General features: G+C 43.9%; 1 protein-coding gene across 3 annotated transcripts in view; it reads right to left on the bottom strand.

The window, feature by feature from the left end:
* TMEM117 (transmembrane protein 117) overlaps nucleotides 1-17248 on the bottom strand; it is a 214840-nt gene that overhangs the window by 32103 nt on the left and 165489 nt on the right. For all 3 annotated transcript variants that reach the window (XM_082239739.1, XM_082239741.1, XM_082239740.1), the window contains exon 6: nucleotides 14812-14971. In XM_082239739.1, coding sequence (XP_082095865.1) covers nucleotides 14812-14971 — 160 coding nt within the window. The remainder of the gene's footprint in view (nucleotides 1-14811; nucleotides 14972-17248) is intronic.

Raw genomic sequence — 17248 nt, 5'->3', positions numbered from 1 at the left:
AAATGATATGATTACTCCATCTGAACCATTTATAAAAAGTCAATCACAGTGCGGATCATATATTTTACACAGTTTATTTTGACATCCACCTATTTTTTATTCTTTGACACAAAGGTCTGAGCTATAACCTTTCTGTCATGTCTGCAGAATGAACGTTGCTAACTGAAGTTGTTGTGTTCCCTGCATTATGCCATTTGTATTAGCAAACACCATGGGGAATAAAGCTCAGAAATTGCCGCTTTCAAAAACTGACAATAAAACATGACTTTTTAACCTCTTAACTTTCTTTTTTGAACTCGGAAATGGATTGATAAAAAAATGTAGCAAATAAAACAAACACGTTTAATTCCAGTCATAGTGGGCAGCTTTTACAACTGAATAAACAACAAGATGATCTGGAACTTCCCTGCTTCTGTGGATAGGCATAGCTGTAATGATTCTTTTTATTTTTATTTATTTAGTCACTGGGTATCAACTCAAGTATGCAAACATTATGCATATGGGGTGTTCTATGGGCCGTCAGCTCTCACACACTAGAAGATGGAAGACATAGCCTCCAACATTCTCCAATGAAAATAGTGATGTCCTATTCCATAACAACCATCAACAACAATTTTATTATTCATACCCCACCCATCTGACTAGGTTGCCTCAGCTGCTCTGAGCAGCTTCCAACACATATACCGTATTTTTTGTTCCATAGGGCGCACTGGACCATTGGGGGGGGGGTAAAATAAAGAAAAAAAATTATTTCCCTCCTCCCAGCCCCAAAGAGCAAAGAAGCCAAGACAGCGAGCTTCCTCTTTAGCCACGCGCAACCTCTCCAGCCGGGAGAAGCGGCGCACGGCTTTGGCAGAAGCCAAGACAGCGAGCGGGATGGATCCTGCTCGCTGTCTTGGCTTCGTTTTTACCCGCGGGGCTGGGCGGGGGAAGCCCAAGCTTCCCCCGACCCCAGAACAGGCTGCTATCGCAAGCCTTCGGAGCCCGGCGGGAACTCCCCACCACGCTCAGAAGGCTTGTGGATAGCTGCCTGAAGCCTGGAGAGCGAGAGGGGTTGGTGCGCACCGACCCCTCTCGCTCTCCAGGCTTCAGCGAAAGCCTGCATTCGCTCCATAGGATGCAGATATATTTCCCCTTCATTTTTGGAGGGGAAAAAGTGTGTCCTATAGAGCGAAAAATATGGTATATAAACATAATAAAACATTTAGAAAACATCCCTATATAGGCCTGCCTTCATATTTTTTCTGAAGGTTGTATAGTTAGTTATCTCATTGGCTCGGGGCTTGCATAACCCCATGCCCGTCAACATTTATCTGATGAAAATAGGGATGTCCTAAGGAAAAGTGGGACATTCTGAAATCAAATCAGCAACCAGGACAGTTTCTGTAAATCCAGGACTGCCCCTGGAAAATAGACACTAGGAGGGTCTGTGAAGGAAATGTGCTTTTAAGAACACAAAGCACCTGCATTTAAATATGCATTACTCTGATGACACAGCCGACACACATCAGTGATACAAGTTAAATTTAAGCGGATAGAAGAAGAAGAAGAAGAAGAAGAAGAAGAAGAAGAAGAAGAAGAAGAAGAGGAGGAGGAGGAGGAGGAGGAGGAGGAGGAGGAGGAGTTTGGATTTGATATCCCTCCTTTCACTTCCCTTCAGGAGTCTCAAAGCGGCTAACATTCTCCTTTCCCTTCCTCCCCCACAACAAATACTCTGTGAGGTGAGTGGGGCTGAGAGACTTCAAAGAAGTGTGACTGGCCCAAGGTCACCCAGCAGCTGCATGTGGAGGAGCGGAGACGCAAACCCAGTTCCCCAGATTACGAGACTACCGCTCTTAACCACTACACCACACTGGCTCTCTGAATCCACCTTTAAAGGTGCACTGAGTCAAATTTCTCTCCACATCTCCACATCTCTAATCCTGGCCTACTGCCACAGCTCCTGTGGCTTTATAAGACAAATGTTGTTTGGCATGCTTACTTAGCTAAGTTTAATCCATTACCACGCAAGCCAAATTCCATAATACAATTGCAACACAATCCAGTGAGAACGCAGTAATAGCTAAGGTGGAAACTTTACAAACATGTTTTGATTCTGACCAGTGGGATGCTAGAAGCCTGGCTTGCGTTAAAACTGTTATTGTTCATGTTTATTATTTTAAAACAAGTTGAAAATCTATTCTATTTTTTAAAAAATTCAAATGTACAGTTTTGGAAGAGTTTAAGCATTCTTGGGAAGGAACTGTAACATTCAATTGCTATGTAAACAAAGTGGGCAAAAATAAATAAATTTTAAAAATCCCTACCTCTGTATGGTGAAGAGAAGCAAAATTACCCATTAATGGCCACAATAAAGTATTATTATAACAGATGCTAATATACCTAACGTAGTCATTATTGCAAGGCACCTAGTGATTAAGCATGCATATCCCTTTTGTTATGCAAAAATGGCAACAGCTTTACGGTACATTGCAGGCGCTCAAAGGCAATAAAAATAAGTGTGCCTTTCAACTAAGGTACTCTCCAGTAGCCACCAAACTTCCTGAGGAAGCACAAACAACTGCCATTTAATCAGCTATGCAGAAAAGAAGCAATCAGACACACAACATTACTCATATTTTATCCTGCTGTTTCTGTATATGCTAGCACTAACAGCAAACAATTTCTTTACTCTGGTGTGCACTGTGCATGCAGTTGCTAATATGCATCAGTGTGCCCAAGGAGGATTATGTCTGTGAGATCCCATGGTCCCTGAGACAAGCCTGAAAGGTGTGTTTCAAACAAGAGCTTAACATGTAATTATTTTAAGGTAGCGTTCAGAGAATGGGAATCAATGGAGTAACAGGGCAGTTTGGAAGATGAATGTAACAGTGTGACTTGAGCTAGACAAAGAGAAGCGAATGCTTACAATCCGCTTTTTGAACCCCAACGTACGTCATTCAGGCCTCCTGCAAAATTGTGCTCTTTCAGACTGTGGGTGGCGAATTACATATTTGAATGTTGAAATTTCATCGTGCCAGAAAATGAGCATATCAGGAAGATAGGGAAGCTAAAACCCTTTCAGTGACATGCACTTTTCCGTAGGGAAATTTTGATAGGAAGGAGAGCGTTCAAACCAATAAACATGACTGATTTGATATGCATTCTGTAGTGGTCCAGATTCAAGAGGTTTGGGTGGATGAAGGATGGAGAGAAACGTGTATTTTGCTTGGCTGGAATGCACAAAGCTAGGAGTAACATCCATTTCTCTGCCTGTTTTTGGCTCTGTGCCCCCTCCCCCCGTAGGTCTGTGGCCCCTGGAACTGCAGCCTTCAAGCTGAGAAATGTTCCCTACCCCTGAATTAGATAACAAAGGGGAGGCGCAGAAATCTTAGCACCTGCAGTTTGCTTCCTAAAAAGGTAACATTAACTTTTATAGCTGTTAAAGCATAACAAATTCTAGTATATATTCACAGGCAAATTAAGACATTTCTGAGCATTGGTTCTTGAGAATGAAACTCGTGACATCCAATCCACCTACTGTCATTGTAATACAGGCAACAATGAGGAAGCACGAAGCACGAAAGGCACATCTTAGAACAATGGAGTCAATCAGAGAAAAATTACAGCAGATGGATATTCTCTGCAGAGGCCAATCACTGTACCAGAATAGCTGCGAGAAAACAGGGAGGGGAAGACAGAAAGCAAGCAATTTTTGCCATTTCAAGCTTTCTATTATTTCAACACAGTTGCATTTTCAACCTTGAAATATCCATTCCCCCCCCCCCAGCGGCAAATAATGTGTGTAGCAGCAATGGCTAGTGGGAATGCTTCATTAAAGCATTCATTAATGCTTTAATGAAAAGCATTAAATAGCCATGGCTGTTGACCAATGGCCAGAAGGAGAGAACCCCCTCTCCCAGGGACGCGGACTTATAAAAAATATTGGGGGGGCCCCCCGGGAAAGCTCATGAATAATAAATAAGCTCATGAATATGCAAATAAAGTGGCACCGCCTCCTCGTGAGTGAATAGGGGAGAGTGTGCTGCGCCTATTAATCAGCTCCGAAGGAAATTGGGTGGAGCTTTTGCTCGGGAGGGAGGGCAGGAGGCATGCAGCCCGACCCTGTGCATTTTGGGCTGGGGGAGGGGCGGCGATGGCGCTCTGCTGGAGGGGCGCCGGAGATTATTGGGGGGGCAGAGCCCCCCCAAACGAATTTTTGAGGGGGCTCGGGCCCCCTCAAGCCCCATGGAGTCGGCGCCTATGCCCTCTCCCCTCCTTGGGGGGAGTACTCCACAAATGAGGAGCCATCACTGAAAAGGCTTGTTCTCATGTCCCCCCCCCTCCTGACATCTCATGAAGGAGGCACACAAAGAACATCTTCAGATGATGATTCCAGGGTCTGGATTGGTTCCTATAACGACCGGGGCCATTTCACATGACCATCTGATGTTTGCCCAGAGGCTTGCTATCTCATCTTTCAAAGACATTATGCCTCACTAGCTGTTAAGTCCCCATCACTCTTCATAAAGCTGTACTGTGAGCCACAGATTCAACTATGTTCTGAAAACAACATGGCTGCTAACCTTCATTACAGTGATACTGGATCCCAACGAAAACGTAAGTAGCTGCCATTTCAATGCAGTCCCTTGTTTGCTCTTTCAGTGCACGTGGGTACGTGGATATAGCAAGAGTGGCAAAGCTGCAGGCCTCCAGAGGTTATTGAACTACAACTTCTCCCTGACCATTGGCCATACTAGCAGGGGCTGATGGGAGTTGGAGTCCAGCTGAAGATCCACAGGGTAGCCACCCCTAGGAGTTTTGGGGTGTAACCTTAGAGACCACGTGCTTCATACTGATGGTGCAGAAAGCCAAAACTGCCTTGACAAAACAACAAAGGCAACAGAGGCAGCAGTTCTGGGAACAGGTTCCGATCTGTTTCAGAAGTTGTGAGTTGAGTTTGGAGAATGTTGCCCTGATGCTTGGGAGATGCTTGGGCTATGAGCAGGGCACACCTTCTTAACTCCCCCCCCCAGCATGAAACAGATGCTTTGGATAGCAGATTCAAGAGATGGCATTATTTTTCTGTCTCCTCTGTGTGCCCCCTTTGTAAAATGAGCTCCAATCTAAAGCAGAAGGGCATCGCTATCACTTTTTGTTGCAGGTCTGGCAATGTCCAAACTTGAAAATATTCCGAGCCCTTGAATTTAAAGTGCTTCTTCTGGCACAATTGTTCCGAGGGCTTAAGCAATAATGAATTATTTCTCTACAAGATAACTTCAGTTATACCTCTAACTGATCTGCTATTACAGTAAGGTCAGACATGTCACAGTGCCTGATTAATGGAACGGACTTACTGAAACTGTTCAGAGTTAAGATCCCAATTACAATACAGGTCATAAATCCCTGTATTTCTCTCAGTCCAGAATCCCACTTACTTCTAATGTGTGCTTGAAATGATCTAACTTTAGATTGTTCTCTGTTTCACAGAAATGTTGATGCAGATGTTAGAAACGGAACAGAAACTAAGACTTTCCCCATGGCATTACAGTTACTTTCATTACCGATATTGTTACCTTTACCAATAAACCATCAATACATGCTTAGCAGGAAAGTGTGATCTGATGGACACATCCCGATTTGAAGAAAACTGTTTTCAAGATACTTTAGCCCAATTTTGCTACACTTAAGTTACAAGTAAACTTCAGTGTTACTGGAAAGAGAGCTACACATCAATTCTTTGTTGTATTCTCAGAATGATGAAGGAAGCAAGGATGGAAGTGTAAGGTGCACATGGACTTGATAGATGCCATCCATCATGTGAAACCTTGATAGGAAGGTCAAGGTACATACGAAAGCAAGTGGGGAAGTGAAAAGACCTAGGAAACACAAATCTGATTGATATGAGGTCAACAATTAACCTTGATTCCCTGTACCAAATTAATTAAATCCAGATGGGAAAAGTCTGATAAATTTGATGAGGTGGGTCAGATAGACTAATGCGTGTCAGGATAGGTCAAAGAGAATGTCGTCCTTGGAGGTAGTCAAAGAAATAAATTTTGAAGCAGTGAATGGAAGGCTGAGTGTATCAGTCCATAAGGGTGTCTCATAAAGAAGAAGCTGTGGGCTTCATTTGTTTGTTGTTGTGCTCATTATTACTGGGCATCTATATCTGTGTCCTGTTTTCTGAAGAAGTTACACAGAATGCCATCTTACGCAAAAAAAGAAAGGTTATCAAGCACCTGGGCTTGCCAAAGCCTCAGGGTCAAACTACACATGGCACTAGATACATCATTAAAAACTATGGGTTGTATGCAATGTTAGTGTTGAAATTGCCATGCCAAAGTTAGCCCTGCTCATTAATTTCAGTGGGTCTACTCTGAATATAACTAACACTGGATAAATAGCATTGGATGCAACCCTGTGACAGGGGTGTTTTTATTGAATAAAAGGCACAAGAGCAGGGAGGAGTTCTTTTGGGACCATCCTGCACACCTGCCTTGTATGTCTCCTGTTTTCTGTTGACAGTTGTGACCAATGCTATTTTTCTAGAAAAAGAGGTGCCAGAACTCACTATGAACGCCTTCCTTGTTCTATTATTATTATTATTATTATTATTATTATTATTATTATTATTATTATTATTAATACCCCACCCATCTGGCTGGGTTTCCCCAGCCACTCTGGGTGGCTTTCAACAGAGCATTAAAAACAGAATAAAACTTCGAACATTAAAAACTTCCCTAAACAGGGCTGCCTTCAGATGTCTTCTAAAAGTCAGATACAGTCACACCTCGGGTTACAGATGCTTTGGGTTGTGTGATTTTGGGTTGCGCACCACGCTGAACCCAGAAGTACCGGAATGGTTACTTCCAGGTTTCGGCGCTTGCACACGTGCAGAAGCACCGAATCACAACCCAGGTGTGCAGACGCACGGGTTGCAGGTTGCAAACGCTGCAGGTTGCGAACGTGCCTCCCGCACAGATCACATTCGCAACCCAAGTGTCCACTGTGGTTGTTTATTTCTTTGACATCCGGTGGGAGGGCATTCCACAAGGCGGGCACCACTACTGAGAAGGCCCTCTGCCTGGTTCCCTGTAACTTCGTTTCTCACAGGGAGGCAGCCACCAGAAGGCCCTCGGCACTGGACCTCAGTGTCCAGGCAGAACAATGAGGGTGGAGACGCTCCTTCAGGTATACATGTATACCTCACATGAGAGGTGCCAAAGCTGAGTTCTGGTGAGTTCCAGCTGAAAAAAAAATCCATGGTTGTGACCACTTTCACCCTCTTTTGCATCCAAACTCCAAAGGACAATTTCTCATCATCAACAACAACAAAAACAACGTACAATCCATCTGTTTCAAGTAAATATGTGCCCCAGACCGCAGCTGAAATTTCTATCGGCTGTTCATTTAGATTCCTTAGCTCTGTTGTCCCAGTTGTTCCAGTTCTGACTCTCTATGGCTTCTGCCCACACACAAATTCCAGAAGTTTATTTGCCGCTACATCAATTTGCATCAGGCAGAATTGATGCAGTATTGCCTACATATTGGTAAAGCTGTTTTCTCTCCCACCCCCCTCTTGGAGTGTATAGTGGCACATTTGGAACACAGTATATTTGCATTCCCCTTCATTGATCACTGCCTTGCCGTGGCGAAGGGGCTCGAATAACTCAGAGAAGCTGTGAGCTATGCCGTACAGGGCCACCCAAGATGGACAGGTCATAGTGGAGAGTTTTGACCAAATGTGATCCACCTGGAGCAGGAACCGGCAAGCCACTCCAGTATCCCTGCCAAGAAAACTCCATGGACAAAGACAACAGGCATATAAAAGTTATGACACTGGAAGATGAGCCCCTCAGGTCGGAAGGCGTCCAACATGCTACTGAGGAAGAGCGGAGGACAAGTACAAGTAGATTCAGAGCTGATGAAGTGGCTGGGCCAAAGCCGAAAGGATGTTCAGTTGCGGATATGCCTGAAAGTGAAAGGAAAGTCCAATGCTGTAAAGAAAAATACTGCATAGGAACCTGGAATGTAAGAACCATGAACCTTGGTAAGTTGGATGTGGTCAAAAATGAGATGGCAAGAATAAATATTGACATCCTGGGCATCAGTGAACTAAAATGGACGGGAATGGGCGAATTCAGTTCAGATGACCATCACATCTACTACTGTGGGCAAGAATCCCGTAAAAGAAATGGAGTGGCCTTCATAGTCAAGAAAAGAGTGGCAAAAGCTGTACTGGGATGCAATCTCAAAAATGATAGAATGATCTCAATACGAATTCAAGGCAGACCTTTTAACATCACAGTAATCCAAGTTTATGCACCAACCACTGGTGCTGAAGAAACTGAAATTGACCAATTCTATGAAGACTTATAACACCTTATAGAAATGACACCAAAGAAGGATGTTCTTCTCATTATAGGGGATTGGAATGCTAAAGTAGGGAGTCAAGAGATAAAAGGAACAACTGGCAAGTTTGGCCTTGGAGTTCAAAACGAAGCAGGGCAAAGGCTAATAGAGTTCTGCCAAGAGAACAAGCTGGTCATCACAAACACTCTTTTCCAACAACACAAGAGATGACTCTACACATGGACATCACCAGATGGGCAGCATCAAAATCAGATTGATTATATTCTCTGCAGCCAAAGATGGAGAAGCTCTATACAGTCAGCAAAAACAAGACCTGGAGCTGACTGTGGCTATTTAAAATTTAAAAAGATGATGCTGTTAAGGTGCTACACTCAATATGCCAGCAAATTTGGAAAACTCAGCAGTGGCCAGAGGATTGGAGAAGATCAGTCTACATCCCAATCCCAAAGAAGGGAAGTGCCAAAGAATGCTCCAACTACCACACAATTGCGCTCATTTCACACGCTAGCAAGGTTATGCTTAAAATTCTACAAGGCAGGCTTAAGCAGTATGTGGACCGAGAACTCCCAGAAGTGCAAGCTGGATTTAGAAGAGGCAGAGGAACCAGGGACCAAATTGCAAACATGCGCTGGATTATGGAGAAAGCTAGAGAGTTCCAGAAAGACATCTACTTCTGCTTCATTGACTATGCAAAAGCCTTTGACTGTGTCAACCACAGCAAACTATGGCAAGTTCTTAAAGAAATGGGAGTGCCTGATCACCTCATCTGTCTCCTGAGAAATCACTATGTGGGACAAGAAGCTACAGTTAGAACTGGATATGGAACAACTGATTGGTTCAAAATTGGGAAAGGAGTACGGCAAGGCTGTATATTGTCCAGTGGCGTAGCGTGAGTTGTCAGCACCTGGGGCAAGGCAAGTACTTTGCGCCCCCTAACCCGTGGATTTGCGCCCCCTAACCCTAACCCCCAGATGTTGCGCCCGGTGCGGCCGGCCCCCCTGCACCCCCCACGCTATGCCACTGATATTGTCCCCCTGCTTATTTAACTTTTATGCAGAATTCATCATGCGAAAGGCTGGGCTGGATGAATCCCAAGCCGGAATTAAGATCGCCGGAAGAAATATCAACAACCTCAGATATGCAGATGACACAACTTTGATGGCAGAAAGTGAGGAGGAATTAAAGAACCTTCTAATGAGGGTGAAAGAGGAGAGTGCAAAATATGGTCTGAAGCTCAACATAAAAAAAAACGAAGATCATGGCCACTGGTCCCATCACCTCCTGGCAAATAGAAGGGGAAGAAATGGAGGCAATGAGAGATTTTACTTTCTTGGGCTCCATAATCACTGCAGATGGTGACAGCAGTCACGAAATTAAAAGATGCCTGCTCCTTGGGAGAAAGGCAATGGCAAACCTAGACCGCATCTTAAAAAGCAGAGACATCACCTTACCAACAAAGGTCCGTATAGTTAAAGCCATGGTTTTCCCAGTAGTGATGTATGGAAGTGAGAGCTGGACCATAAAGAAGGCTGATCGCCGAAGAATTGATGCTTTTGAGTTATGGTGCTGGAGGAGACTCTTGAGAGTCCCATGGACTGCAAGAAGATCAAACCTATCCATTCTGAAGGAAATCAGCCCTGAGTGCTCACTGGAAGGACAGATCCTGAAGCTGAGGCTCCAATACTTTGGCCACCTCATGAGAAGAGAAGACTCCCTGGAAAAGACCCTGATGTTGGGAAAGATGGAGGGCACAAGGAGAAGGGGACGACAGAGGACGAGATGGTTGGACAGTGTTCTCGAAGCTACAAACATGAGTCTGACCAAACTGCGGGAGGCAGTGGAAGACAGGAGTGCCTGGCGTGCTCTGGTCCATGGGGTCACAAAGAGTCGAACACGACTAAAAGACTAAACAACAACAAAAACATATTTGCACTTAAATTGGCTCCATCAGCTTGAGGCCAATAATTCTTGTAAAGTGAGATGAGCAAACAGCAGTTAAAAATATAAGCGCAGCTACAAAAATCTGTTACGCCTTCTTCGCAAACTGTACATACATTTGTTTAGCATCATGAGAAGTACTTCACTCTCTGGTGTGGCCCCATGGCACAGAGGAAAGTATGAGAATATCACAACTATACAGGAGGGTGCTGACGAATTTGGAAAGATTCATACAGTTGAATCCTCATGTGGATGCAATATTCACATACACTGCCTGGTGAAGTGATATTGCACGAGTGCAAAACAAGTCCTATACGTGTGTATATGCTGGGGGCTAGGTATCACCCTGGCCTCCAAAACCTCACCCCCCAACTTTGGGTCCATTGCCTTGCATGATGGGATATGATGCATTTCAAAGATGTTGCTGCGATGGCGACTGCCACAGTTGCATTGCATTGAGTAAAAAAGGGACATGAATATTGGGCTGAAATAAACACCAAATCCTAACCATTTCAGCAGGGATTCAATATAACAATCCTCCCCCCCCCCAATGCTGAGAATGACTTTTGCACACTTGGGGTTGGATTCAAACTTAGTCATCCTTAGAGTAGACCCACTGACTTAAATCTGGATCCAATTCTAGATGATTGGTAGTTACAGTTGAGTGAAAATGGCCTCCCAGAATTCCCCATGCTATTTTGGGGCGTGAAATTGGGTTGAGGACAATTTGCCAAACATTATCCAGGGGAGAACTGAAATTGTCCAATAGTTTAGGAACAGCTTAACAAAGGAAATTTTCAATAAATATATATATATATTGAGAGGATATGGCTCACTGTAATGTTGAATTAAACTCTGGGTGACAGCCAACACTTATTGCCAAGGAGACCCACTGAAATCAATTGACTTAAATAATTTGATTCTGTTACTTAATTGCCTTAAGTGACTGTATTCTGAGGGTGGCTAATGCTGGATATCACCCTCTATGGTTATTAGTTCATGTTGGCGGATTAAGGAAGCAGAGGACTGAGAGGAATAGGGACCAAGCTCATGGCTTCTGTTAGTAATATTAAACTAATATTAAGCAATATTAAGACTGGATCCACAGCTTCATTCAGGTTTCTCTTCAGATCGTATAAATCTTTCGCCTTTCACAGCTTCATTCAGGAGTTCAGAAATACTGCTTTTCAAAAAAAAAAACCTGTTCGGAAATTATTTACTGAGAAGCTGTGGCTCAGTCCTGTTCTGTTTCTATTACTAAAGTTAGTTGCAGATAAAATAGTAACAATTTGGAGGAAATCACAGGAAATGGTGTGCAGCAAGAATAGCCAATACGGTGCCCTCCAGATGTTGGACTACAACTCCCATCACCCCTGGCAGGATGGTGATTATTCAGGGATGATGGGAGTTGTAGTCCATATGATAGCCACCACATTGGCTTCTCCTGTTATATAAGATTAAATAATCCACAAGTGGAAACTAACGTTCTCAGTACAACTGAACCAAATTTATATGAGCATTTAGGGCACTTCTGGTTGGTCCCTAGTTTGGTTAGAAGGCCTTTACTGCAATTATTATTATTTCAACCTGTAATTTAATACCAGCCTGAGTCAGCCTAACTTTATTGCAATGGCAATTTGCGGGTACCGGAGCCACCTTGTAAATAAGATGAGTCACCTCCGTTGTGTGCATCCTGGATAAATATCTTTAAATAAATAACAACTCTGCTGTGCAAACATCATTCAAAAATGCAATTAAACTTAAAACTTACTCTGCACAGTAATATATATATATATATGAAGGAGCACTGAAGCCAAGGATTTTCAAATGAAGTTTCCCTCTTAGCTCGATACCCTCAAGGTCATGTTGTGGTGACTTCATTTTTCATAGTCAAAGGAATGATTTAGTAATAATGGTGGCAGCATCCTGTGCCTTCAGTATAATGATATTCAGTGTTGCATAGGATAATGTAGGGGCTATTCGTATTCATGTTTCTCATTGCGGCCACACAAAGTGGATCCATTTGTTAGAAGCTCTCTTGCATCTTATTAAACAGAATGTGAAGAGTGGGTTGGGGAAGCAAAACAAAAGTGGAAGGAAAACTGCATCGCATTGTAACAGACACGGTCACACTTTCATAGTTTCCCCCATTAAACCAAAGTTCAGAGGCATACTATTAAGCCAGGTTTCTGCCTACTGGAACCAACCATTACATCACATATTGCTTTGGCATTCTCAGTAGAACTGCACTGAAGGATAGAAGCACAGGATGGTTGGGAGAAAAAAGGCCAACTCAGTCTTTGCCCTCCAGATGTCTTGGACCAGCCAGCAGGTGCTGGGAGTTGTAGTTCAAAACATTTGAAGGGAAACCACATTGGCAAGGGCTGGTCTAACCAGTGGTGTACCGGGGGCACAGAGCTGGGCTCCATTGGACATGGCTTCTCCATGTGATCTAGGAAGTGACATCTCCAAACAACTCTTTTCTTATCTCTGCAGCTGCGATCTCTTGGGTGATGTGGAGACTGCTGGGCAGTTGAATGTGCATGAGTACTCTATCCATCGCCCTCCCTCTCAACTTCCTCCACATGGCCCTGGGCACTGGCAACACACGCTATGCCACTGGGTCTAACCCTCTGAACCATCCACACAGCTACCACCTACAGAACAACCTACTCAATCCAGACCACAAATGGTGAGTAGAACGAGATTGGAGATGGTTTAGACATATTCCACTATGAAGAAACACAAGGAAGAAACAGTTTCCCCATGAGTTTTCCTGGTTACAAGATCCCAAGGTTAATGAGACAAGACCTTACGGCTGACACTTGTTCTGATACACTGCCAGCTTCAGCTGCCACATCCACACTGTGCTAAGCTCCCTATGCCTTGCCCCTTCTCCCCTTGGCAGCAATGCTCACCATCAGGAAGCCAAGTGAGCAACACAACCCTGCCTTCACTAACCCACCAATCTCTGCCAACTACATTGACTTTAAGGCCACCATGGTTAGAAGCTAAGTGGTAGATATACCATGGGCCTCCTCATGTGGTTGACTCCATCCCCCACAAACACCAGTCAGAATGGCCAATGATCAGGGATGGTGGGAGATGTTGTCCAACAACATCTTGAGGGCACTACATTGGCAAAGGTAAAGGTAAAGGGACCCCGGACCATTAGGTCCAGTCGTGGATGACTCTGGGGTTACAGCGCTCATCTCGCTTTATTGGTTGAGGGAGCCGGCGTACAGCTTCCGGGTCATGTGGCCAGCATGACTAAGCCGCTTCTGGCGAACCAGAGCAGTGCACGGAAACGCTGTTTACCTTCCCACCTGAGCGGTACCTATTTATCTACTTGCACTTTGACATGCTTTCGAGCTGCTAGGTTGGCAGGAGCGGGGACCGAGCAATGGGAGCTCACCCTGTTATGGGGATTCAAACCGCTGACCTTCTGATCGGCAAGTCCTAGGCTCTGTGGTTTAACCCACAGCACCACTCGTGTCCCTCTACATTGGCAAACTCTACTCTAAATAGTCAGTGACAAAAAAAGTCAATTGAAACCAAAGAAAATTCTTATTTTGTCTGCCAGAGCCAGTGTGGTGTAGTGGTTAAGAGCGGTAGTCACGTAATCTGGGTAACCGGGTTCGCGTCTCCGCTCCTCCACATGCAGCTGCTGGGTGACCTTGGGCCAGTCACACTTCTGTGAAGTCTCTCAGCCCCACTCACCTCACAGAGTGTTTGTTGTGGGGGAGGAAGGGAAAGGAGAATGTTAGCCGCTTTGAGACTCCTGAAGGGGAGTGAAAGGCGGGATATCAAATCCAAACTCTTCTTCTTCTTCTTCTATGTGTGTATGTGTGTCTGTGTGTGAATATTCAAATGGTGGCAGAGCTGAAAGGCCACATGAAGAAATTTTTGCTCTTCTCTTGTGCAGGACTCCCAATGTAGCAGTGAAATTTGAAAGAGCAAGCCTGGATGGTCTACAAAAAACTATCACCTTAGAAACACTGGTTGGTAGGAAGAAATCTGACACAACAAGCTGCCGCTAGACTGGGTGAGAATTTGTTGGCACAAAGGGGGGAAAGACTGCCTGTTGAGAACGGTTGTTAATTCCACATAACCACAGATTGTACATTGATAGTTTTGTAAACCTTGCCTCAGTATGTTATTGCATCCTCACAATGGAGGCCTTTTTATCACAAACAACTTCCCTTTTATTTCCTCCTTTTCTTCCATTCCATTTTGGCAAACGGCAACTGCCCATTTCTACAGTCACAAAACCCTGGCAAAACAAAGCTGGCAATAATCAGATTTTTTTAAAAAATAAACAAAAACCAAGTAGCTTTTAAAGCCTCCCCCCCCCCCGCCAGAGAACACTGATGTAATGCAAACCTATTAATAGCAGCTGTGAAACAAACATTTATTTGACTTTATAAAGCCTTGGCAGAACAGCAGAGGCTGGAGTGGGGGGACTCTAGCAAGAAAGCAACTTCAGCACTCCCTGGAAGAAATATTGAGACAATGTACCTGCATGACAATCAGAAGGTCAAACACTAAGATGAAGGAAGCCAAGAAGGCCCGCGAAACCTCGTCACTTGGCAGGAATCCACGGTTCAACTTGTCCCAGCTGATCCAGTCAGTTGTGATGACGAGCACAACCACTGAGGTCAAAGTAAACAGAACTGTCCTGAATGGGGAGAGCAGAAAAGAGGCCATCAAATCACAGAGTGTGTGCGTGCCTGCAGAGGATGGGTGGAATTACAAGGTTGCTTTTATCTATCTTGCAAATGCTTTTAAAGGATGATGTTTTTATCCACTTGAAATTGCTGGTTGACCTTCTTTTAAAACAGGGGCAGGGAATTTCTCATATCTACACACACACATTTTTTAAATTAAATTTTCTGTTTTACAATTTAGAATATACATTTAAACATCCTTAAAATGTCAGTGACTTCCCTTCTTCTCTTTCCATGGTTCATTTTGCATAATATAAATCACTGCATATTTTACATAAACTAAACCATTCACTATTCCATTGTTACATCCATCAAAACTTATTTACACTGTTGAATTTATCTTAATGCTGCCAGTGTTTTCAAGTGCACGCAATTCCCCCTCCCCATATATTCAATAAACATTTTCCAATCTTCTTTAAACGTATGTTATTCTTGTTCTCTTATTCTATATGTTAGGTCCGCAAGCGGCACATATTCCATCAGTTTAAGTAGCCATTCTTCTTTAATTGGGATTTTGCTTGTTTCCCATTTTGGGGCTAACAAAACATGGGCTGCAGTGATGGCATACATAAATAACCTTTTTTGACACCTGGGAATTTCCGTCTGAATTATCCCCAACAAAAAGGACTCTGGTTTTCTTGAAAGTACTTTAAAACATTTTTTTTTCAATTCATTATGGATTATTTCCCAACACCCTTTTACCCATTTACAGGTCCACCACATATGAAAGAAAGGGGTGGGGGATCTCAAGTTTGTGGGCCAAGTGTGGCCCTCCAAGCATCTCTGTCTGGCCCTTGGAACTGTGTCCAAGCCACACTCCTTCTATCAACCTCATACTATCAACCCTTCACATCCACTATCCTGGGAATCTTGGGAGCTGTAGTTTACCCCCACAGAGTTACAATTCTCAGCACCCTCAACCAACTACAGTTTCCATGATTCTTTGGGGGAAGGTTGTTGTTGTTGTTGTTTCAATTTATATCCCCACCCTTTCTCAAAAGATCCCTGGGTGGTGTACAACATTAAAAACACATTACAGATTATCGATGATAAAACATAATGAAAAGCATAATGAAAAGCATACTGACATGCGCTTTCAAAGTACGGTGTGCATGTAAAGCTCACCAACTTTCCTTGAACAAAAGCTGGAAAGTATGCCACAACCCTTTGGAGCTACAGCTACTTACGAACTCCAAAAAATCTTAAAAAGTTATAGGCATTAAAGGCTAAAACCACTGCGCTATTACCTCCTCCACACTATTAATCAGTTGTAAACATATTCATAAAAGAGTGACTAGTGGGGTGCCACAGGGTTCTGTCTTGGGCCCGGTCTTATTCAACATCTTTATCAACGACTTGGATGATGGACTCAAGGGCATCCTGATCAAATTTGCAGATGACACCAAACTGGGAGGGGTGGCTAACACCCCAGAGGACAGGATCACACTTCAAAACGACCTTGACAGATTAGAGAACTGGGCAAAAATAAACAAGATGAATTTTAACAGGGAGAAATGTAAAGTATTGCACTTGGGCAAAACAAATGAGAGGCACAAATACAAGATGGGTGACACCTGGCTTGAGAGCAGTACATGTGAAAAGGATCTAGGAGTCTTGGTTGACCACAAACTTGACATGAGCCAACAGTGTGACGCGGCAGCTAAAAAAGCCAATGCAATTCTGGGCTGCATCAATAGGAGTATAGCATCTAGATCAAGGGAAGTAATAGTGCCACTGTATTCTGCTCTGGTCAGACCACACCTGGAGTACTGTGTCCAGTTCTGGGCACCACAATTCAAGAAGGACACTGACAAACTGGAACGTGTCCAGAGGAGGGCAACCAAAATGGTCAAAGGCCTGGAAACGGTGCCTTGTGAGGAGCGGCTAAGGGAGCTGGGCATGTTTAGCCTGGAGAAGAGGAGGTTAAGGGGTGATATGATAGCCATGTTCAAATATATAAAGGGATGTCACATGGAGGAGGGAGAAAGGTTGTTTTCTGCTGCTCCGGAGAAGCGGACACGGAGCAATGGATCCAAACTACAAGAAAGAAGATTCCACCTAAACATTAGGAAGAACTTCCTGACAGTAAGAGCTGTTCGACAGTGGAATTTGCTGCCAAGGAGTGTGGTGGAGTCTCCTACTTTGGAGGTCTTTAAGCAGAGGCTTGACAACCATATGTCAGGAGTGCTCTGATGGTGTTTCCTGCTTGGCAGGGGGTTGGACTCGAT

This window comes from Podarcis vaucheri (genome assembly GCF_965113315.1).
Source record: "Podarcis vaucheri genome assembly, chromosome: 10".
Lineage (NCBI taxonomy): Eukaryota > Metazoa > Chordata > Lepidosauria > Squamata > Lacertidae > Podarcis > Podarcis vaucheri.
Note: the sequence above shows the minus strand (reverse complement) of the source record. Positions and strands in the feature narration are given on the sequence as shown.